Below are 23,396 nucleotides of genomic sequence, written 5' to 3'. Positions count from 1 at the left end.
AATGAAAAGGAATAGTCAATAGAGTTGTAGATTTACAATGGAAAGCACACGAGTAAAGATGATACAAATTAGAAGGGTTCAAACAGGGAACAGATGTAGATTCCGAGAGCAAAATATCAATGTACTTAGTTTGAGATCACCTAAAAGTCTCATCCAGACACAAGCACAGGTCCCTACTGAGTGGAATACACTCAGATGTTTACAAACCAGTATATTTAAAACAAAAAATGTAACAGTACATAACAGAGAGATGATTTACAAAGAAAAAAAATATCATCTTCCACTACTGCAGCTTAACATTTGACTGTTTCCCTCCCAGTCAAGGACTCCGGCCAGGGCTAGGACAAAACTAAGAAATTCTGTTCCAAGACAAAGACAAAAAGCAATTGGGAAAAGAGATATAGGGGATAGAAGACACAGTGTGAACTCCTGTCCACCATGAGAAGTCAAAGAGCACACCCAGGTTATGTGAGTCAAACCCGAGACCTCAAAGGAAGGGCTGGATAAGATTTGTCCCGATTACCCTCTATTGTCTTTCAGTATTTCTCTATTCACTTCAATTCATGTTATCGTTTTTTTCTAGCGAACATTGGAGTTTTAATGGTTCTGTTCCAAACACATTAAATATTTATCTCCTATAACCCAAACTAGGGGCCCAAACAGATCAGTTGGTAGAGCACTTGCTTCACATAAAAAGGGACCGAGATCGATCCTGGGTGACATTGAGATATTTTTCTGACCCCCTTTACTGTTTGTCCATTTCACGCGATAAAAACCCCGGTACCATGGACCTCGTGGCTCTGAAGGACTACTTTGTAACTCAAAATGGTGTCATCAATGGCAAAGAACAGTGAATTAAAGAAGGAATTGACAAAGAAAATTCTAAAAGCAACTGAGGCGTCATTAAGGAAGGTTAGCAAGCGAAAGGTCTAGGTTAATTAGTGGGTTACTATATTGAAGGATTGTCATAGAAAATAGAGAGACATATCATTCAGCCTGTTTGGAATTTTTTAAATTCCAGTGTCAAATTCATCTTGATTTCTCTTTCAAAATTCACTCAAAGTACACCTCATTCCTCATTCCACTATTTAACAAAAACAATAATAAGAAGTGAAGATAAAACCTCCACTTACCCAGCCTCAGGGTCCAAGCAAATCGCTCGTGGTTCGTCTAGTCTGTCAGACACAATCACCTTTCTGGACGTCCCATTCAAACGCGAGACTTCAATGCGATTGGTGCCTGTGTCAGTCCAGTAGAGATTCTTGGCAATCCAGTCAATAGCTATGCCATCTGGCTGATCAACATCTTTCTCCACAAGAACTTCTTGCTCTGTATAGAAAGTAATTAAACATAAAATACTTTGTAAAGATAAAAATGAAAAAGCAATTTAAAAATTCGTAATTGTTAGGAGGTAAAAATCGTACATTATAGTTATAGCCAGCAAACTTTACCTTCGTTTCCTCTTCATTTTTATCTCACGTCTGATGCTAGAGAAGTATTTTGTTTCTTTTATTTTTTCATTCTCAGTGCCTTCCCCTCCCTTAACTAATCAATGTGATCTGCTGGTCACTTTGTGAACTTATTTTAATTCATCTTTGGTCTGAGATTGCCTTAATCAAATGGACAATCGTAAATTTAATCCTTTCCTTACCAACCATAGAAAAATTGTCACATTCGTTATGATGCAACAATGTTCTTACTTTGATTTATTTTGTTTGCCAAAAAATTTAAAGAATTGTTAAATTTAAGCTATAAAAACTTGGATGTGCTGAAGAGCTCATTTCGCTGAGCAGTTTTATGTATGGAATGTACTTGTTGCTTTTCTGTTTTTCTATTTTTTTATTTTTTTTGTTGGGTGCGTTTGAAATTTCGGGGAAAATTCTGAAAATTGCTGGTAAGGAGAGTCGGGAAAAAGAAGGAAAAAAATGGGGTGACTGTACCTGATCCATTCAGCAGAGATCTCTGAATTGTGTGAACCTCGTCATCAGTCCAGTATAGAAAGCCTGTACTGGAATCGTAGTCCAGAGCAATAGCGTTTTTGACGTTGAATGGGAGCACAAAGTCTGTGTAGTCGGGGGTATCCAAGGAAATTTGTCTGATATCTCGCCGTCGTGCAATAAGCAATCTGTTCTCAGCCCCTGTGTTAATTCATTTATGGTTTCAGTGTCAGTACTTTTTGTATAATTTTTTTTTTTTTGGCTTGTCTTTAAATACAAGTAAAACTTAAAACATAAAAGTAAAATATTAAAATGGAGCGATGAAAAGTGAATGAGTTAAATGCAAAACAACATTATTTTTATTTTATCAAAATGTTAATAACAATATTAATAAATAAATCAATATAACTGAATAAAAATAATAATAATAATAATAATAATAATAATAATAATAATAATATAATAATAATAATAATAATAATAATAATAATAATAATAATAATAACAACAACAACAACAAAAGTAACATCGATGAAGACAACGACGACAACAACAATAATAATGTTAATAATAGTAATAATAATAATAATAATAATAATAATAATAATAATAATAATAATAATAATAATAATAATAATAATAATAATAATAATAGTAATAATAATAATAATAATAATAGTAATAATAATAATAATAATAATAGTAATAATAATAATAATAATAATAATAATAATAATAATAATAATAATAGCACAAGGAGCTTTTGGAAGGCATATATATCCGTAACAATTTTTTTGTGAATGGTCAATGTGCTATTTATCAATCAGTACCAATAATCCTTTTGTCAATGATCAATGTACTAGTTATCGATCAGTACCAATAATCTTTTAGTCAATGGTTCATTTACTATTTTATCGATCAGTACCAATAATCTTTTTGTCAATGGTTAATGTATTATCTATTGATCAGTACCAATAATCTTTTTGTCAATGGTTCATTTACTATTTTATCGATCAGTACCAATAATCTTTTAGTCAATGGTCAATGTACTATTTATCGATCAGTACCAATAATCTTTTAGTCAATGGTTAATGTATTATCTATTGATCAGTACCAATAATCTTTTTGTCAATGGTCAATGTACTATTTATTGATCAGTACCAATAATCTTTTTGTCAATGGTTCATTTACTATTAATCGATCAGTACCAATAATCTTTTAGTCAATGGTTAATGTACTATTTATTGATCAGTACCAATAATCTTTTTGTCAATGGTTCATTTACTATTTATTGAACAGTACCAATAATCTTTTTGTCAATGGTTCATTTACTATTTATCGATCAGTACCAATAATCTTTTAGTCAATAGTCAATGTACTATTTATTGATCAGTACCAATAATCTTTTAGTCAATGGTTCATTTACTATTAATCGATCAGTACCAATAATCTTTTAGTCAATGGTTAATGTACTATTTATTGATCAGTACCAATAATCTTTTAGTCAATAGTCAATGTACTTGTAATATATCGATTAATAAGTTTAGTTGTATTTATTTAACGTTTAGTTGTAAACTGCCAAACTGGCTACACTGCACATTGTTTTTGGTTTGAGTTAAATAGAACCTTTTTCCGATTATCATCTAACAATCTTGTTGTGTTGTTCTTTGAGGTTTGACTTAAATATAATTATTATTATTGATAAAACAATATCAATACAATACACTTGGCGACGACATTACAATTGGCGACGAGGTAAACTCTGCAAATCACCGACTTTCTCAACTTTATGTTAATTTTATCATCATGAATTCCTTCGGTTTCGGGCAGATTGAACAGTTTGACCCTCAGCTTTGTAACTTTGAGGAGTACCTGGAGAGATTAAACTATTTCTTTATTGCAAATGAAATTATTGACGAAAACAAAAAGAAAGCAGTCTTTATCTCAGTGATAGGCCCAAAAACATTTAACTTACTGAGAGATTTAGTAACACCAAATTCCATTTCCGACCGAACATTCAAGGAGATAAGACAAGTACTTCAAAATCATTTTGAGCCAAAACCGCAGAAATTCGTAGCAAGGACAGAATTTGAGAAAAGAATTAGAAGGAAGGAGGAGTCAATAGGTGATTTTGTGGCCGCACTAAGAAAGCTGTCACAATACTGTCAGTTTGGTGATCAGGTGGAAGACCGGCTGTGTGAAAAACTAGTCAGATCAATCAACGATGAGACAATCCAAAGAAAACTACTCGCTGAACCAAATCTAACATTGCAACGAGCTATCGAAATCGGTCAAGCCATAAAACTATCGTACGAGGGAGCAAAGGGTTTAAACGAAAACCTCCCACAAACAGTAAACCTCATTCGAACTCAACAAAATCAACACAAGTACTGCTTGCGTTGTGGTAACGACCACCGAGGGGTAACGTGCAAATTTATCAACGCCGAATGCCATTTCTGCCATAAAACGGGACACTTGGCAAAATGTTGTTTACAACGAAAACAACAAAACTTCAACCATCGACCTTCAAATCAAACGCAACGTCGTCCGTTTGAACAACAGAAATTTCGTCAACATAGGCAACAATAACGTCAACAGCAACAATGGCAACCTCAACATCAGCAAAATACACAACAAGGGCAACATCGACAACGTAGGCTACAGCATAATCAAAATCAAAACAGATGTCACAATTTGGAAAAACTCAATACCAATGAATCATATTATCTGCATCCTGAAGCTGACTCAGAAATCTCAAACGATATGTTTACTATTAGAAGCAAAACCAGTAAGCCAATCACGGTTGATCTACAATGCAATGAACAAAATATCACCTTTCAGCTAGACACCGGGGCAGCAGCATCTGTCATAACGAGGCAAGTATTCGATAAACATTTCAATGATCATAACTTTTCCCTTTCAGAAATTCAACTACAAACTTACACTGGTGAAAACGTTCATGTTTTGGGAAATATGAGATGCTAATCAAATATCAAAATCAAACCAAAACGTTACTATTGCACATCGTTGAAGGAAACGGTCCACCCTTGATGGGGCGAGACTGGCTGCAGGAATTAAAACTGGATTGGCAGCAACTGATTCGAAACAACAGCATCAACAACATCAATAAGACCAGGGATGACCTCGATAAAATACTGCAACAACATACTGAAGTTTTCAATGACAATGCAGGAACACTCAAGGACCACGTAACAAAAATCAACTTAAGGGACAACACTCCTATTTTTAAAAAGGCAAGGCACCCACCTTTTGCCTTGAGGAAGAAAATCGAAGATGAACTGGATCGTTTAGAACGTGAGAAAATCATAAAGAAAGTAGAACATTCAGAATGGGCAACACCCATAGTACCAGTGATTAAAAATGACAAAACACTTAGAATCTGTGGTGATTACAAAGTGACATTAAACAAAGTCATCGCAAAGGAAGATCACCCAATTCCAAAACCAGAAGACTTAGCTTTCCAACTGTCTCATGGACAAAAATTCAGTTCAATTGATTTCAGTCATGCATTTACAAATCTTGTCTTGGATAAAGCTAGCCAGGAATTAACAACAATTAACACTCACTGTGGACTGTACGCTATGTTACGATTGCCATATGGAATTTCTTCCTGCCCAGCAATTTTTCAAAGGACAATTGAAAACATTTTCAGAGACATTCCCAATACAGTGATTTATTTTGACAATTTGTATTTAACTGGTTCAACAGATGATGAACATTTAGATACCCTCAGGAAAGTTCTTCAAAGATGTAAAGAAAAAGGACTAAATCTCAAAAGAAAGAAATGTGAGTTCATGAAAAATGAAATCAACTTTTTAGGGTACAAGCTCACAAAGGATGGTTTACTTCCACAACCAGAGAAGATAGAGGCAATTAAAAATGCACCCATTCCACACAACTTACAGGAACTAAGAGCCTATCTGGGCATGGTTAACTATTATTCAAAGTTCCTACCCAACCTTGCAAACAAACTAGCACCACTCTATGAGCTCCTGAAGAAAAACGTTCCTTGGCACTGGGAAAAATCACAACAAACAGCTTTTGAAAACTCCAAACAAGCTCTAATTTCTGACAAACTTCTCGTGCATTTTGATCCTGCAAAACAAATAACTCTGACTTGTGATGCATCGCCGCATGGTATTTCTGCAATAATCGCACACATTTTTAACAACGGTGAAGAAAAACCCATTTCCTACGCATCGAGATCATTAGACCCTGCAGAAAGGAATTATTCCCAACTCGACAAAGAAGCCCTCAGTATCATTTTCGGCTTGAAAAAGTTCCACAAATTTCTCTATGGTCGACACATCATTATCAAAACTGACCACAAACCACTGCTAGGTTTGTTTGGCGAACACAAGCCAATTCCTGAGCATTCGTCTTCTAGAATACAACGATGGGCACTTATATTGAGCGCCTATGACTACACTCTACAACACATACCAGGTCATCGAAACAATGCAGATGGTCTCAGCAGACTGCCATTACCATCTTGTACACAAAGGCAACCAGCGCAACTACCCGAGGATGTTCTACATGTCTTCAATGTAATCGACTCAACACCAGTGACGAGTTTAACTATCGCTTTCAAAACGAAGATGGATCCAACACTTAGCAAAGTCTACGACTACTGCCTAAATGGCTGGCCTTCAACGTATAATTCATTTTCAGATGATGAATCGCTGCAACCTTACTTCGTTCGTCGTGCAGAACTCAGCATCAACAATGAGTGTCTCCTCTGGGGCATTCGTGTTATCATACCTCCAAAACTCCGCAAAAGCATCCTTGATCTGCTCCACGAAGAACACATCGGAATCGTCCGTATGAAGGCACTAGCACGTAGCTATGTGTGGTGGCCTCACATCGACAAAGCTCTTGAAAACGTATCAAAATCTTGTTTCGAGTGTCTAAGTATGCGCAACGCACCACCATCAACACCTCTTCATCAATGGATCTGGCCCAGCAAACCGTGGCACCGCATCCACATCGATTTCGCCGGACCATTCCTAGGAAAAATGTTCCTCGTAATCATTGACGCACATTCAAAATGGATTGACGTCCATATCATGGATACATATACGACGCAAAGCACCATCTCTAAACTGAGAAATGTTTTTGCTACTCATGGACTTCCTGATATTATCGTTTCAGACAATGGACCTACCTTTTGTTCACACGATTTCCAAACTTTTCTTACTCTCAATGGCATCAAACATATCAAAACAGCACCGTACCATCCAGCAACCAATGGGCTTGCTGAAAGAGCAGTAGGAATTTTCAAAACTTCAATGAAAAAACTGACAGGTGGAACACTCCAAGATCGTGTCAATCGTTTCCTCATAAAATACCGCTCCACACCACAATCTACAACTGAAATGACACCTGCCGAATTGCTTATGAACAGAAAAATTAAGACTCGTATTGACCTAATTCATGATTCTGTACATGCAAATGTCACTAAAAATCAAAATACACAAAAAGTTCACCATGATAAGAAATCAAAATTCAGACAGTTCAACACTGGTGAAGATGTAGTTGTTAAAAATCATTCTTCTAATGTTCCAAAATATGTTCCAGGCAAAATTATTGAACAAACAGGACCCGTGTCCTATAAAGTACTTTCAAATGGAATTCTCAAGAGATTCCACGCAGATCAAATCCATAGCGCTAGATACTCTAGTCCTACTACTACTGATGTAAATGAGCAATACATGCCTATCAGAAATGACTTTCAAATTCAGAACCATGACTTGCCTATTCCTATTCCCATTCAAAGTGAATTACCTATCACTAGAAATTATCCTACTGATGATTTTACTGAAAATCAATGTGAGAAAATAACTGTTGATGTAGAAGAATCAAATGATTACCATCCATCTCAAATTTCAACACCAACTGAAAAAGAATCAAGGCTTAGCAGCCCTAATCTGCCACCATTACGCAGATCTGAAAGGATTCGTAAACCCCCTGAGAAACTTGATTTGTAATGCATACGCTATATGAGTAGTAAATCACTACTGTATCACTCACACTCACAGTAAATGAGTATCATTCTGGAAAATGTTTCTAACAGGGATGGAGGACAATGTTACACTGTATAAAAAGTAATAAAATTTTGATTTTTTACTGGTATGGTAAATCACCATTGTAATCAGTAATCCCAAATCGCAAATTTCTGATTTTGATTCCATTTTAAATGAACCCCTTATGTCTTCAACATAGGATGGAGGGATGTAATATATCGATTAATAAGTTTAGTTGTATTTATTTAACGTTTAGTTGTAAACTGCCAAACTGGCTACACTGCACATTGTTTTTGGTTTGAGTTAAATAAAACCTTTTTCCGATTATCATCTGACAATCTTGTTGTGTTGTTCTTTGAGGTTTGACTTAAATATAATTATTATTATTGATAAAACAATATCAATACAATACACTTGGCGACGACATTACAGTACTATTTATTGATCAGTACCAATAATCTTTTTGTCAATGGTTCATTTACTATTTATCGATCAGTACCAATAATCTTTTAGTCAATGGTTAATGTACTATTTATCGATCAGTACCAATTAACTTTTAGTCAATAGTCAATGTACTATTTATTGATCAGTACCAATAATCTTTTTGTCAATGGTCAATGTACTATTTATTGATCAGTACCAATAATCTTTTTGTCAATGGTTCATTTACTACTAATCGATCAGTACCAATAATCTTTTTGTCAATAGTCAATGTAATATTTAATCGATCACTACCAATAATCTTTTTGTCAATGGTCAATGTACTATTTATTGATCAGTACCAATAATCTTTTTGTCAATAGTCAATGTACTATTTAATCGATCACTACCAATAATCTTTTTGTCAATGGTCAATGTACTATTTATTGATCAGTACCAATAATATTTTTGTCAATGGTCAATGTACTATTTATTGATCAGTACCAACAATCTTTTTGTCAATGGTTAATGTACTATTTATCGATCACTCCCAATAATCTTTTTGTCAATAGCCAATGTACTATTTATTGATCAGTACCAATAATCTTTTTGTCAATGGTTCATTTACTATTTATCGATCACTCCCAATAATCTTTTTGTCAATAGCCAATGTACTATTTATTGATCAGTACCAATAATCTTTTTGTCAATGGTTAATGTACTATTTATCGATCAGTAACAATAATAGGCATTTCGATTATTTAAAGCCTACACATGCATTGAGACAGGATTTTTAAAAACACATACATGTCGGCTCCCTCTTATATAGATGAAAATTTCACAATGATGATGTTCATTGTTTAAATAGAATAATGCATGATGAATTACTCATAGCTTTGATTTATGGAGAAAGTTATGTTACATTACATTAATTTTTTTAAAACCCATACAATTTAAGATGACAATAGTTTATTTCAATGACATGGATAACTATTTTGTCCCCTATACAATGGCAGAAACAGTTACAAACCTTTGGCACATGTCCGTTTGTCGTTAAGAAGTCGTACACCAGTTGGACAGGCACAAACGTAGTAAGGATCAGTGGGAGACAAAAGGCAAAGATGAGAACAACCTCCATTATCTTTCCCACACATATTTTGTCCTACGAAAGAGAAAACACAGAAAAACAAAAAAACCAAAATGAAAGATTATTAAAATCTAAGAATAGTAAAAATATTTTAAAACATTAAAACATATCAAAGAAGAGATTAAAATTTCAACCATCACTATTAAAACTAATTTTGCTGCCTGATTTTGAATGCACTGCAGTTTGCTGAGAACAATATTTAGAATAGAATACACGAGCATGTTACAGTAATCAAGTCTAGAAACATCAAAGAAAAAATATATATATTTAGTACTACATCAATATGCCATGGTGCCATGACGTTACAAGATCTGAATTTACTTATGAAAGTGACTACATATTATACTAAAGCATATATTTAGCTCTTCTTTTTTAGTGCAAAAACCAAGGACACCTATACCAAGGACGCGCATGACGGATTTTCTGACTTCGCTAGCAAAGGCAATTGATTTCTATCAGCTGTGTTAACTCCTTCGTATTTTCTTACCTCTAGATATCAAAACATAATGTTTTGAAAGGTAAACGTGGCATGGTAAATGGGATGGATGCAAAAATAAAACCCTCAATGGCTGGTAATGAGCAAATTCTTATCATTATGTCACTTGTGCTACTAAAAACTTACACGTGTTCACTCCAGTTCAATAAAAAGAGGCAAAAGCTATTTCCGTCTATTTACTGTCCACCCAGCAGTGATTGGGTACTAGGTCTGTTAGATCTGGTGGAAAGTACTTTGCGATAGACTAGCATCCTATCCAAAGGATAGCGAGCAATTGCTATTGTCTGTTTCACACTATAGAAACTAGGATAAACTCCGGCTCCATGGACTTCATGGCTCTGAAGGACTACTTTATTTCTATTTATTTATTCATTTTGGATATTTTAAATTAGCTGCAAGAAAAGCGGGTATTCTAAATTTAAATTAAAACAACAAAGTCAGTTTAAAATGTACCCCCCACCCCAATCTTTTTTTCCCCATTTGGAAATTATTTATATATATAAATTTCAGGGTTACATTTGTTTGACAACATTAATACAACACATTTTTTAAAAAAGCATGTTATTGATAGAAATGAATGTTTACCTCCAATATCCCTCAGGTCTATCCAAGAAAGAATGACTTGTTTTAATATGGAATGCATTCACCCAAGCCTTATGAGACTACATTAAATATAAATATTTATTTTAAAATTGACCAATTGGCCTTGGTACATTTCTTAAGGAAATTCTTTCTTTTTTTTCAAAATATCACAAAGAAGTCTCAGCAGTGAAAATATAGGGGAGCAAAAGTTAAATTATCTGAAAAGAGTGTGTATAATTCAGAGTCAAAGCTGATGGAGGCAAACCACACAATGATTATATGGATACCATAGCAGTAAAGTGTGAGTTCTTGTGGTATGGCTCTATGATCCTGGGCTCAGAGCAAAACTTAAACTAGATCTAAGTGTTGGGGGGGGGGGGCGGTCATTAGCCACCTTGGCAGTCTGCAGAGATGCCAACTTTAAATTTGGCTCACAGAACTTTCAGACCCCACTCGGAGGAATTTCAATGTCAAAAGAGGAATTTCCTCACACAAGATTAGGGAATTGGGATGGATTTTGGCATTGTGTTTACATATTGTATAGTTCTAAATAGATAACTAATGAGAACTATATTATATGTAATCATAATGCCAAATACAATCCCAAAGTTTCTTTATTTCAAATAAAGTAAAGATCCAAACGCCAATGGTACTGATTGTAGTTCTGGTGGTAGTGAGGGTGTTGTGGTGGTGGTGGTTGTGGTTGTATTGGTAGTGATGATGTGGTGGTGGTGACGGTTGTAGTCGTAGTTTTATGATGTTATGATGTCGCTGTGGAGGTGGTCGTAGTGGTAGTAGTAGTAGTAGTAGTAGTAGTAGTAGTAGTAGTAGTAGTAGTAGTAGTAGTAGCAGTAGAAGAAGTAGTAGTAGTAGTAGTAGTCGTAGTCATCGTAGAAGTGTAGTATTAATAGTAGTAGTAGTAGTAGTAGTAGTAGTAGTAGTAGTAGTAGTAGTAGTAGTAGTAATAGTAGTAGTAGTAGTCATCGTCGAGTGATGATGATGTGGTTGTGGTTGTAGAAGACGTGTTAGTGAAGATGATGTGATGATGGTGGTGATGTGTAGTTGTGGTAGTGATGGTTGATGTAGTGGTAGTGATGATGTGTTGGTAGTGGTTGTAATACTTGTAGTGATAATGATGTGGTGGTGGTGGTGGTTGTAATAGTAGTGGTAGTGATGATGATGTGGTACTGGTGGTTGTTGCAGTTGTGGTAATGATATTGATGTGGTGGTGGTGGTTGTAGTAGTGGTGGTAATAATGATGTGTTGGTTGTGGTTGTAGTAGTTAGGATCGTGATGGTGTGGTGGTGGTTGTTGTAGTAGTAGTTGCAGTGATGATGATGTGGTGGTGTGGTGGTTTTAGAAGAGTTAGTTATGATGATGTGGTAGTGTTGGTTGTAGTAGTAATAATGATGATGGTGGTTGTCTAGTAGTAGTGGTAGTAATGATGATGGTGTGGTAGTGGTGGTAGTAGTTAGTAGTGGTAGTGATGATGATGTGGTGGCGGTGGTTACAGTAGTAGTGGTTAGTTGTGATGATGCGGTGGTGGTGGTTGTATTAGTGAAGGTAGTGATGATTGTTGTAGTAGTATTGGCAGTGATGATAATGTGGTAGTGCGGGGGGGTCCTTGACAATGTGACCTCACTGGAATTTGACGGAAGTTGACCATAATCCGGATTTTTTTCTCCAGGCCAGATTTTTTCCTGGTAAAACCGGAGTTTAAGCTTCACTGCAGCATGGCCTAAGGTAAGGACACATTTTCCTCTGTTAGAAAGCAATAATTGGGTAGCTAGGTCATTTAGATCTAACAAAAACTACTTTGCGTAAGACCAGGATCCTATCCAAAAGGTAGCAAGGTATTGTTACTCGACGCTAAACACAACAGAAATTGGTTAAAATTGCCCAATTCCTGTGGATTTGTATCTCTGAAGGACTGACTACTTATCACTTTTTATTACGGTAAAATAAAGAACAAACCTTTGGGTTGTCTACTCCTCATGTAAGCATGTATGTCCATAGGAAAGTAGATATTTTCCATGACGATAAAGGACCTGTACCCGTGATTTTGTCACAGCCATGGATGGAATGAGTGTCCCAGTCTGTCCAGTACAGGTAATCTCCATACAAAGTCACAGCAAATGGATGGGACAGTTTACCCTTCACAACGGCTCTCCGATTTTTACCATCGAAGTCACAGCTTTGAAGAAAAGAAAGTTGTTCAACTTTAATCAAATATTTTAAAACATTTTTGCTCACCGGAGTGGCTATTCGTCAGTACTGACCCCCAGGCGCTGGCACCTGCGGGTCAGTACTGACGAACAGGCACCGGCGTCTGGGGGTCAGTACTAGTGTTGGGTTATTTGATCGCTTTTACTCGATCGACGACCGAGCGCCAAGCCACGAGTCAGTGCTCGATCTCAATGCCGGAAGAGCGAGTCAGTAAAACGATCACTCGATCGTAAAACGATCAGGCGGGTTGTGAGCTTGAGACGATCTTGACACGTGAGACGAGCTTGAGACGATCAGGATTCGAGCGAGCGGAGGGGTAACGAGTGTTTCGAATCATTTCAAATTCAAACGATCACAGTTTGCCATCCGATACCAATCGCCAATGTTTGCACACGGTAGTCTGTGGTTCTTCCACAGCCCTCACTCCTTGTCAGATGTTAGTGTGTCTGGGTGGCAGTGGCAGGGAAATTCGTATAGGTGTATCACGCGTGTGTGACAAGACTTCATTAAACCTACTAAAGTTTGACTATCACACACACACACACACACACACATACACACACACACACTAAGGCTATTTCTATGACACACACGCATCCCTCTATCAATGAACACTCCTACAGTAGTGCGGCTATGTGGTCTAGTCATGACGTAACTATAGGTAGTACTCTAGTCGACCATGGCTCTCGTGCATTATAATGGTCTAGTGGTATGACACCCGCTTTGGGATCGGAAAGTCCTGGGTTCGAGCCTCGCGCTCGGTGCATAGTTGAGTCTTTGGACAAGGCTCTTTACTCACATTCTCACCGTACTCAGGTGTAAAATGAGTACCTGGCCGTTAACAGCGTTGTCTTTGTCTGAAAAATTGTAATATCGCCTAACAGGCGGCATGTCCCGTCCTACATATTAAATGTTGCTGTTGACCGGGGACCCCTTTACAAAGCGCTTTGATCACATTTAGTGGATATTGTAAAGCTCAATTTTTTAAAGTAAAACATTAGCTTTGAATATGGAATGTTTCAATTTTAGATGCCTGTGTATTCTTTGTTAGTTCCCATCATCATCATCATCATCATCATCATCATCATCATCATCATCATCATCATCATCATCATCATCATCATCATCAGGGGCAGCGGTACGGTCTTTGGTTGGCACCCGAAAGGTACCGAGTTCGATCACCCGCCGCTGAGTGGTCTTGAGCAAGTCACCTTGCCCTAACTAAATTTGCGGCGCTGCACTGCGGCTATCGCTTGGGTTATTCCAGTCTTCCCTTAGAATAGACCCGAAAGACGAATCTCCCCTATGGGATGAATAAAGGGAATTATGTTTAATTTATTTATCATCACCATCATATCAGCGGGATCATCATCATCACCACCACCACCACCACCCTAATAATAATGGATAAAATAAATATCAACACATTTCAATGTAATAATCAATCTAAAATCAATCAGTGCTCCTAAAAGACCCTTTGATTTCTTTGTCTAATTCGTTCCATACTTTTGGAGTCCCGACAAAGAAAGATTTTCAGCTAACTATAGTTTATATATGGGAATATTAATCAGTCGTTTATATTGGAATCGGAGTTGTCTAGCAGGTGTATTAGTTCAAAGCGCATTTCCAAGGATTTACCATGCTCAATGAACTTCACAATATTTAATTTAATTTATTCCTCCGGCACGCCATATCGACCATACATCCATTTCGTACAGTAGGTACCGATCGCTGTTTGGAGTCTTTTTGTATTAAAGCTCTTTACAATACCCGTCATTGCTTATAAGATAAGAATACATTCACACCTGAGTCAAGTGCCTGACACACGGACTTAACGTCTGGATCACAATTTTCAACAATCACTGTCACTCATCCGGCCATTGACAAGGCTTGATTTTGTGACAAGAGACACCGTACCACTGAGCGACCGAACAAATAATCACCATCTGCGCCATCGTCATCATCATCATCATCATCATTATCATCATCCTCATCACAGCCGTAACAGCCAGCAAAACCACAATCATCATCTTCGGGTCCGGTCTATCCGTGTGGGGGGGCGGGGGTGGAACCTGCTAAAGTATTTCATTTTTTAAACAGAAACACGATAATCATCATCATCATCATCATCATCGTCATCCATTGTCGTCGGCATCGTTATCATCGTGTCCGGGCAATCCGTGTGTGTCTGGGTGTGGAACCTGCTAAATATTATTATTATTTACCTACCTAATAAAAACACACCATTCTTGTTCATTTATTTTTCAAATAATGAAATGAAAGGCACGACCTTTCCCGCACACACAAGAGGCGATGACGACCAGTGACAAATTATGGGAGGTGGGGGCGGCCGACAACTTTTGGCGCGACATAAATATGAAATGTTAAGGTGACAGCGGGATGATGGTGGTGGGAGGGGGGGGGGGGTCTCAACCCTTCACCATCAACAACTGTTTGATGGCGTGTGTGTGTGTGTGTGTGTGTGTGTGTGTGTGTGTGTGTGTATGTGTGTGGTGATGCGACGAACGATCATAATCAAGGCTGCCAGACAGCCAGATTTCTTCTTGCCCAAGTAGTCAAATAGACCCCAAATAGCCCAACACCACAAGCATTCTGACTCCCTTGAAAAACTCATTTGTTTTGATTAACAAAACAATCGACTACAGTTGGATAAACTTATCTTTTCATTTTTTTTAAATAAAAGATTTTTTTTTTAAATGAATAATAATAGAAAAGCGTTTCTTAGTAACCAATTTTGAACTTGGCCATCTGGCAGCCCCCATCATAACCAGCTGCAGTCAAGCCAGCCACAGACATAAGAGAGGGAGGGGTATGTGAAGTTTCCTGTGGCAAACGAGTTGCTCGTGTTTTTTTTTTCAAACGAATCACTGCTCGATGACGTCACTGACTCGAAACCCGCCCGAAACCGACTCGATTTTAGAGGACTCGATCGAAAACCCGCTCGATTTGATCGTTTCAAACTCGACCCAGCACTAGTCAGTACTGACTAATACTATTACTATTACTAGTACTGATGCCAATTGGTCAGTTCTGACCTGGCCACGGGCGTTGACGGTACCAAAATTATGGAAAAATACCATTTTTTAAAATAACTTGCTCTACGACAAATAAATCAGCATTTCCTGTCCCATACTAGTCGCAGGGAAGCCCTTGTTTTCACTAAATCTTTTTGTCGGTTTACGTGAGATTTGTTTAATAAATATATCAATTAATTAAACAAGTGAAATTGTCCAATCCTGAGAAAAAGACCAAATTTGGTGTTGAAACGCCAAACTGGAAGCCCTATATTTCGGTTCATCCAACGCGCATGCTCACTGCACTGATGCGTGGCGCTAGAACTGAAAGTGAAAGCTCTTTCATTGTCTCGTCTTTCTTCATTCCTGTCATTTGAAATTCGGCTTGCTCGCATCTTACTGAGACAGGAAAAGTAGAAAACGGTAAGGGCTGCCTGAAGCCGGTGATCGTAAAATACTAACGAAAGAGTGAAAAGGAAAGGCTTCGTATGGGAACAAAACAGACAATGGACGTTTCGGGTACAAACCCTTCATTAACACAACAATACACAAATAAACGTGGAAAACAGATAAAATATAATGAAAAATAACTTTGTCGTCTGTACTCAATGGTGGTTGAGGTTGCAGTATGAATGAAATGTCAGCGTGGGTAGAGGATAGGGTGCCCCATGGGGGTAATCTGATTGATAAGAAAAGGTCAGCGTCAGGGAACAGAACCTTCCAGAAAATAATGGAAGATAAAAGACATATAAGTAGTAGTAGTAGTAGTAGTAGCAGTAGTAGTAGTAGCAGTAGTGGTAGTAGTAGTGAGTGGTAGTAGTAGTAATAGAATGGACAAAGTATTATAAAAGAATCGTAACAGGAAATATTAGAACACATTTTCCTCTATTTTTCTTTAAATAAAGCTATAACGAAAATATACGGGGAAAAAAAAAACAATAAAAACAAAATAACCCAAAGAAATAGAATGGACAACATAAAATAAAATAGAATCTTACGGTGGCTTGAAATAACGAGTCATATCGTTGCCCCAACGGCATCTAACGCGTTAGAAATCAAACTTATCTAGGTGACCAAGTGTTACTGTGTGCCATCGGATAAGTTGGCCTGAGAGCCTGGAATTTTAATTGTTTTTTTTTTAAATGGTATACTTTTGGAAGTGACGAATAAGTGCGAAGAGGTCTTTGCACTGACGAACAGGTCCGATGTTCGTCAGTGCTGATCAATGGTGGGCGGTGGCACAGACCGAAGAGAGGTTGTCTGTGGGCGGTGGCACCTGTTGTTCAATACTGACCAATAGACACCAGGTTATTGGTCAGTACTGACCTCCAGGTACTGGCGTCTGTTCGTCAGTACTGACCCGCATGTGCTCGCGCCTGGGAGTCAGTACTGACCAATAGCCCTAGCCTTTGTTCACTTGATTACCAAGTAGAAACAACAGTGGCTAAAGACAATACTTGTTTTCACATTGATAATTTCGACCATTCAGCCTAATTTCCCTAGGCTGAGACATGGTACAAGATAAGCAAGGCGCTATTGCTAGGCAATTATGCTGACAATGAACATGTACTCATTTTATTGCTGAGATCAATGACAGCATGTGAGTAAAGAGCTCTTTCCAAAGACTTGTCTTTGTCCCCACCAAGAGCTGGAATCGAATTAGGGGAGCCACCAATCAGAAGGCAGCAGCCTCTTATGGTTTTCACACTACTATGTTATGACGATCGACCCAATCAGCAAAGTCTGGTCCGCATTCGTGCACCGTCGCAAACCCACCGGGTAGCATCGTCACAACACACCGTTCGACTAGATGCTCTGCCGTCTCAAAAGTCCAACCAGAGTACCACATACAAAGCAGTATAATGATTTGACTGTACCTAAAGACTTCCGATTGTATTTGTTATAATACTCATGCCTATAAAATGAATGAAGTTGACTTCACTCTCTTCCTTGTCATTCATTGATATGAGACCAACTAGTAATTGATTTTCACTCAAGTCCTAATTGCATTATCTACCAAATTCAGTCCCTTGATTGGTGGACAACGAAGAATTACAAAGACATTTCCATGTTATCTCAGTGTTCTGGCTTGTTGTTTACATGAAATGACTTGTTTGATTTTGTGAGTTTTGTTCACTCCTATAAACCATCAAGCCCCAAGAAATGGCGTTTATATGTGTGCTGTCCTCTTAATAGTGTTCAATGTGCTGGACACATGCATTCACCTAATAAGTGTTAAAGGTTACACACAGTTTTGTGTTTTGATATGGTTTTCTGGCAGCAGAAAAGATAGGTCTTTGATATAAATGAATAATATTAAGGTAGAACTAACCTATGAATGAAACCGAGTTTAGCATCAGCCCAGTACAATTTGGAGTCACCGTAGTCAATAGTGAGTCCATTGGGCCAGACGATATTCTCATCGATGAGAACAGATCTTGTCTCCTCATTGCCGTCCATGCCTGCTTTCTCTATCTTAGGCACCTCGCCGCAGTCCGTCCAATACATGTATCTACATTTGTTCATGGAGAAAGAATAATTTGAAAAACAGATTCAATCAACACACGGTCTAGAACGTAGAAAAGGGCATTAAACTAAACATTGAGTTTAAAACATTATAACATAAGATCACACTTTGATATTCTGTATTCTTTTTGTTTAGTTCTGTGTGCATATGGGGGGGGGGGGGGGGGGGGGGGGGGGGCTGATATTTTCTTATAATGTTTTTTTTTTTCCTTTTCAACAAATACACAAATTTCATAATGCTTGAATCTCCATAAATATAACTAAAAGCACGCCATCTTCGAATCAAAGAACATCAGCTGCACACCACTCTATAAGAAAGGAAATAAATCTAACCAAATTTTTGTACTTGGCAACACACGATTAAATCTCAGATTTTAAAGAAATGTTCTAATTGCTCCCAGAACACAAAACGATTATGACCCAGTCCTACGGTCTTAGCACAAGTGCGACACTTTTCAAAACTATTTTTTTTTTCTAAGTCTAAAATATTCTTCGTTCAAAAGCAATTAAATTCACATGCTGAATTGCAATCAAAACTGATTCTTGAAATGGTATATATAAATTTCTGTATGATATATATATATATATATATATATATATATATATATATATATATATATCCCATCATGGGCAGGGGGTACATACTGTATCTTCTATCCCCTTTATATCTGTTTTCCAACATGCTTTCTGTCTTTGTCTTGAAATGAGATTACTTCGTTTTGTCATGGTACTGGCCATTGTCCTACCTGGGAGGGAAATAGTCCAATGCATAGTTATTGTTTTGGGAGATGATATTTTTTTCCTTGTAAATCATCTCCCTGTTATGTATTATTATTATATTTGTTATTTTGAATTTATAATGGAAGCATTTGAGTGTATTCCTCTTTGTTGGATTTTGTGCTTGTGTCCAGATGTGACTTATAGGTGGTCTCAAACTAAGAACTTTGATAGTGTGCTCTTGGAATCTACATCTGAACCCTATTTGTTCCCAGTTCCCCTATGTCTTACTTTTTCTTGGGTGCTTCATTTTTAATTCTAGAACTTTTTACCATCCCATTTTCTTCCTTTTTACTGGCGCTGATATAACCTAAATATGTTGCAAGCACCGTAAAACCCTTAAAAACAAACAAATAACAACATTATATATAATATAAATGTTCGCTGAGTTTGTGTGTGTATATATATATATATATATATATATATATATATATATATATATATATATATATATATATATATATATATATATATATATATAAAACTATATATACTTACCCATTTTGAGGATCCAATGCAATAGCCCTGGGGAGGTCAAGTCGCTGCCAAAATAGAACTTTCCTATGATTGCCATCCAAGTTGCTGACCTCAATACGATTGGTCTCAGAGTCTGTCCAGTACAGCTTATGGGCAATCCAGTCTACAGCCAAACCGTCAGGCGATTTGAGGTCCTTGGAAGCAACTGTCCTGTGGTGCTTGGTGTCATTGAGGGCCACTCGCTTGATCACTTCCTGGGTGACATCTGACCAAAAGATGATGCCTTCTTCATAATTAAAGTCAACAGCCGCAGCATATTCGAGACCAGGGATAATGACAGACGAGTTCAAAGTCTGCTGATGAGACTTGGCCACTTCCACAAGCTGAACATCTCGGTGGTTGGCAAACAACAATATTGGATTGCCTGAAAAAGTCAGAAACAAAAATGAATACAATAGCTTAAAAAAAAACAAAAAAACAAAGAACAAAATGCTAAACACGGAACGTTTCGGGCTCAAAAACCTTCTTCAGCCAACACAAAAAACAATGAAAACATAGATACATTACTACAAAACCAGTATGACGGCAGAGAAATGTTCGAATCTTGAAATGTAAACAAAAAGAAGCATTCACTAGGTTACTAAAGAAAGCCAAATATTAAAAGTCTACAGCTTTTAGCAGCTAAGTATCACTCTGATCTGAAAAGTAATAGTTTAAAAAAAATAGTAATGACATTTCATTTCCATGGAATCATCTTGCTCAATAAATTTCTCAATAAACCATTTTTCTCACAAAGTCTATATGATAGCTAACTCACATGTCCAGTCATAAAGATTAGAACAAAACGCATCTAGGAAATGAAATACTAATGCTCTCTCTTCTCTCTCTCTCTCTCTCTCTCTCTCTCTCTCTCTCTCTCTCTCTCTCTCTCTCTCTCTCTCTTTCTCTCTCTCTCTCTCTCTCTCTCTCTCTCTCTCTCTCTCTCTCTCTCCCTCTCTCTCTCTGTATATATGTGTGTGTGTGTGTGTGTGTGTGTGTATGTGTGTGTGAGCAAGCACCTCCTCCATCCCTCATTCCTCCTCCCCATTTCTGTATGATAACTGGTTCACATGTCAAACGAAAAAAAAACAAAACATAAAACAGCTGTATATATCATCCAAACAACAACAACAAAAATAAAATACTAAGGGATTCTCTCCTCAACTCTATCTAAGACTATTCTGTAATGATTGACATATATTTATAATTTATAGATTATTACTGTGGAATGATCAAAGGAAGATAATCATTTAATATTTTCATTGAGTTAGTTTGTTATGAATTATGTCCCATCATTAGACCCTTTTAGTAATATAGTATATTACTACCTCCCTCCCCCTAAAAAATTCCAAACACCCTCCCCAGTACCCCTGTACTGGCACTACAAAAAAATAAAAAAATAAATAAAAATAAAATATATACAATTTAAACCCCCCCCCCCCCCCCGCCACTATTTCAGAAAAAATATATACAATTAAATAGAAACTATTTCAGAAAACAAAATGCAATTAAAAAAGTAAAATCTATGGGTAATTATGATATTCAATTTAAGTGTTCTGCAAAAGGAGTTAATAAAACAGCTAAAACAGAATTAAATTCAAAATCATATGAAAATTGTGTAAAAAATAAAAAAGTAATGCATAAAACAATGTTTAGTATAGTTGATAAGAAACACAAAATCTATTGAAATAAGAGGATTAAAAATTGGTTTATCACCATTTGATGATAAAAGATATATATGTGAAGATAATCTTTTGGATTAGATGATTTCTATTTTATTTAATTAATTGAACCACGGCGAATTTCTTACTTCTAAATGTCACAATTCTATCAGAAATCAAAACAGCATAAACATTAATATTAGCTGTATAGAAACTGGGATAAAATCCGGCTCAATGGGTCGAATGGTTCAGATGGACTACTATGAGAGATGGACACCAGTGGGGAGTGAATCCGGGACCATGGGAGGTAGACACCAGTGGAGAGTGAACCAGGGTTGTGTGTTATGGATACCGGTGAGGAGTGAACCTGGGGCTATGGGATATGGACATCATCAGCAGGGACTGAACTCTATAGGAGGTGGAGACCAGTGGGGAATGAGCCCAAGGCTATGAGAAATAGATACAAGTGGGGAGTGAACCCGGGACTATAGGAAGTAGACACCAGTAGGGAGTGAACCCAGGACTATAGCTTGTGGACACTAGTGGGGAGTGAGAATGTGGCTATGAGAGGTGGATACAACTGGAAAGTGAACACGGGACCATAGGATAAGGACACCAGTGGGGATTGAACCTGAGACCACTGGAGGCCAAATTAATCCCTGAAGAACTAAGAAATACTGCTGTGCCCTCCGTACTAAAGTCACAACAAGATCTTGACAGCCTCAAAACTCTGGCCCAGGACCATGACCAATGGAAACAATTAACAACATGGATGGAGAGAGCAGCTATACTGATCGACCATGACTGAATCACATACTGCGAAGCTTACTAGTACTACTACATAAAATATCTTGATTAAAAGAAATAATCTTCAAGTTTCACTGACATTGAATGATGTGAAACAACAGAACCATTTTTCACAACAAACCACTTCTGTGCAACAAATTTATCTTCGAATGATAACTCTTTGTTTGTTGCTTTAGGTCTCTTCCAACACAATTGAGGTTTTATGAGAGACCGCTGAAACAAAAAAAACAAGCAATCTAACAAAAGTAGTACAAATGTAAATCAAAATCATAACCTAAAGATATCATAAGCTAAATTATAAATAACCAAGAACAAACAGGCAGAAGATTTACAGAAAAAAAAAATATCCCCTGTCAAAAATACAATCACAAACCAAAGAAGCAGGATAGGCTAGTAAAGAGAAGAAGAAACGACAACACTATCGGATCGTACACCCATGCGAACATCATAGGTATATGATTCAAGGGTGATGCTCCCATCCAACCACCCGCATGATAACTCTGATCAGTTCTGTAGGCAGACGAAGTGGTAGTATGTGCGTTGATCTTGAACATTAAAGTTATGAAAAACACCATTCTTGTACTGCTCATTTGGATGAAAAAGATTACTGTGAAAAAATTGCTGCGTAATTAATTGTTTCACTTGTTACAGTGAAAAAAAATGCCTTCCTTAATAGAATTGTGTGAATGATCAAGGAAGATAATCATTTAATATTTTCATTGAGTTAGTTTGTTATGAATTATGTCCCTTATTATACCCTATTCTTTAATGTTAATTATAATTTGTTACCTCTATTGTTAGAACATTGCCCTAGTCGTTTATAGTTGTTCCCCTTTTGGTTAAAACAGGAAATACTTTAAAAAATAAAGGCTTCTTATGTGTTAACCTCCAGTGAGACTTCAGTGTCATTTTTTATCAACAGCCATCTGACTATTCCTGGAGAACATGATATAATCGAGTTTCAATTTTCGGGGCTGTCTATTCCGACCAGACCGACTCCGCTACCTGTCGTATTTAACTCATTGCCAGCGGTAATCGTGTTTACTCCAAATTGACAATACAGATTGCCGTTTTAAGGGGCGGTTTGGGTCTTTTCTAAAAAATTTTAATAACCTATATTGGGCGGTTTTAATTATTCTGTATCATCAATATAGGTTAAAAAACAACATTTATGGTGAAAAATTTTAATTATCTGTGTTGATACCCATTTTGCGATCTAATT

At 36.9% G+C, this 23,396-nt stretch overlaps 1 protein-coding gene across 1 annotated transcript in view; it reads right to left on the bottom strand.

Moving 5' to 3' along the window:
• Positions 1-23,396, bottom strand: part of LOC144977978 (low-density lipoprotein receptor-related protein 6-like) — a 218,783-nt gene that overhangs the window by 173,933 nt on the left and 21,454 nt on the right. The window contains 7 exon segments of the mRNA XM_078923386.1: positions 1,134-1,329; positions 1,941-2,138; positions 9,432-9,563; positions 12,601-12,666; positions 12,669-12,820; positions 18,220-18,399; positions 19,689-20,091. Of these exon segments, the coding sequence (XP_078779512.1) occupies positions 1,134-1,329; positions 1,941-2,138; positions 9,432-9,563; positions 12,601-12,666; positions 12,669-12,820; positions 18,220-18,399; positions 19,689-20,091 (1,327 nt within the window).

This window comes from Berghia stephanieae, chromosome 8, assembly GCF_034508935.2.
Source record: "Berghia stephanieae isolate SIO BIC M18660-M18661 chromosome 8, UCSD_Bste_1.3, whole genome shotgun sequence".
NCBI classification, from domain to species: domain Eukaryota; kingdom Metazoa; phylum Mollusca; class Gastropoda; order Nudibranchia; family Aeolidiidae; genus Berghia; species Berghia stephanieae.
Note: the sequence above shows the minus strand (reverse complement) of the source record. Positions and strands in the feature narration are given on the sequence as shown.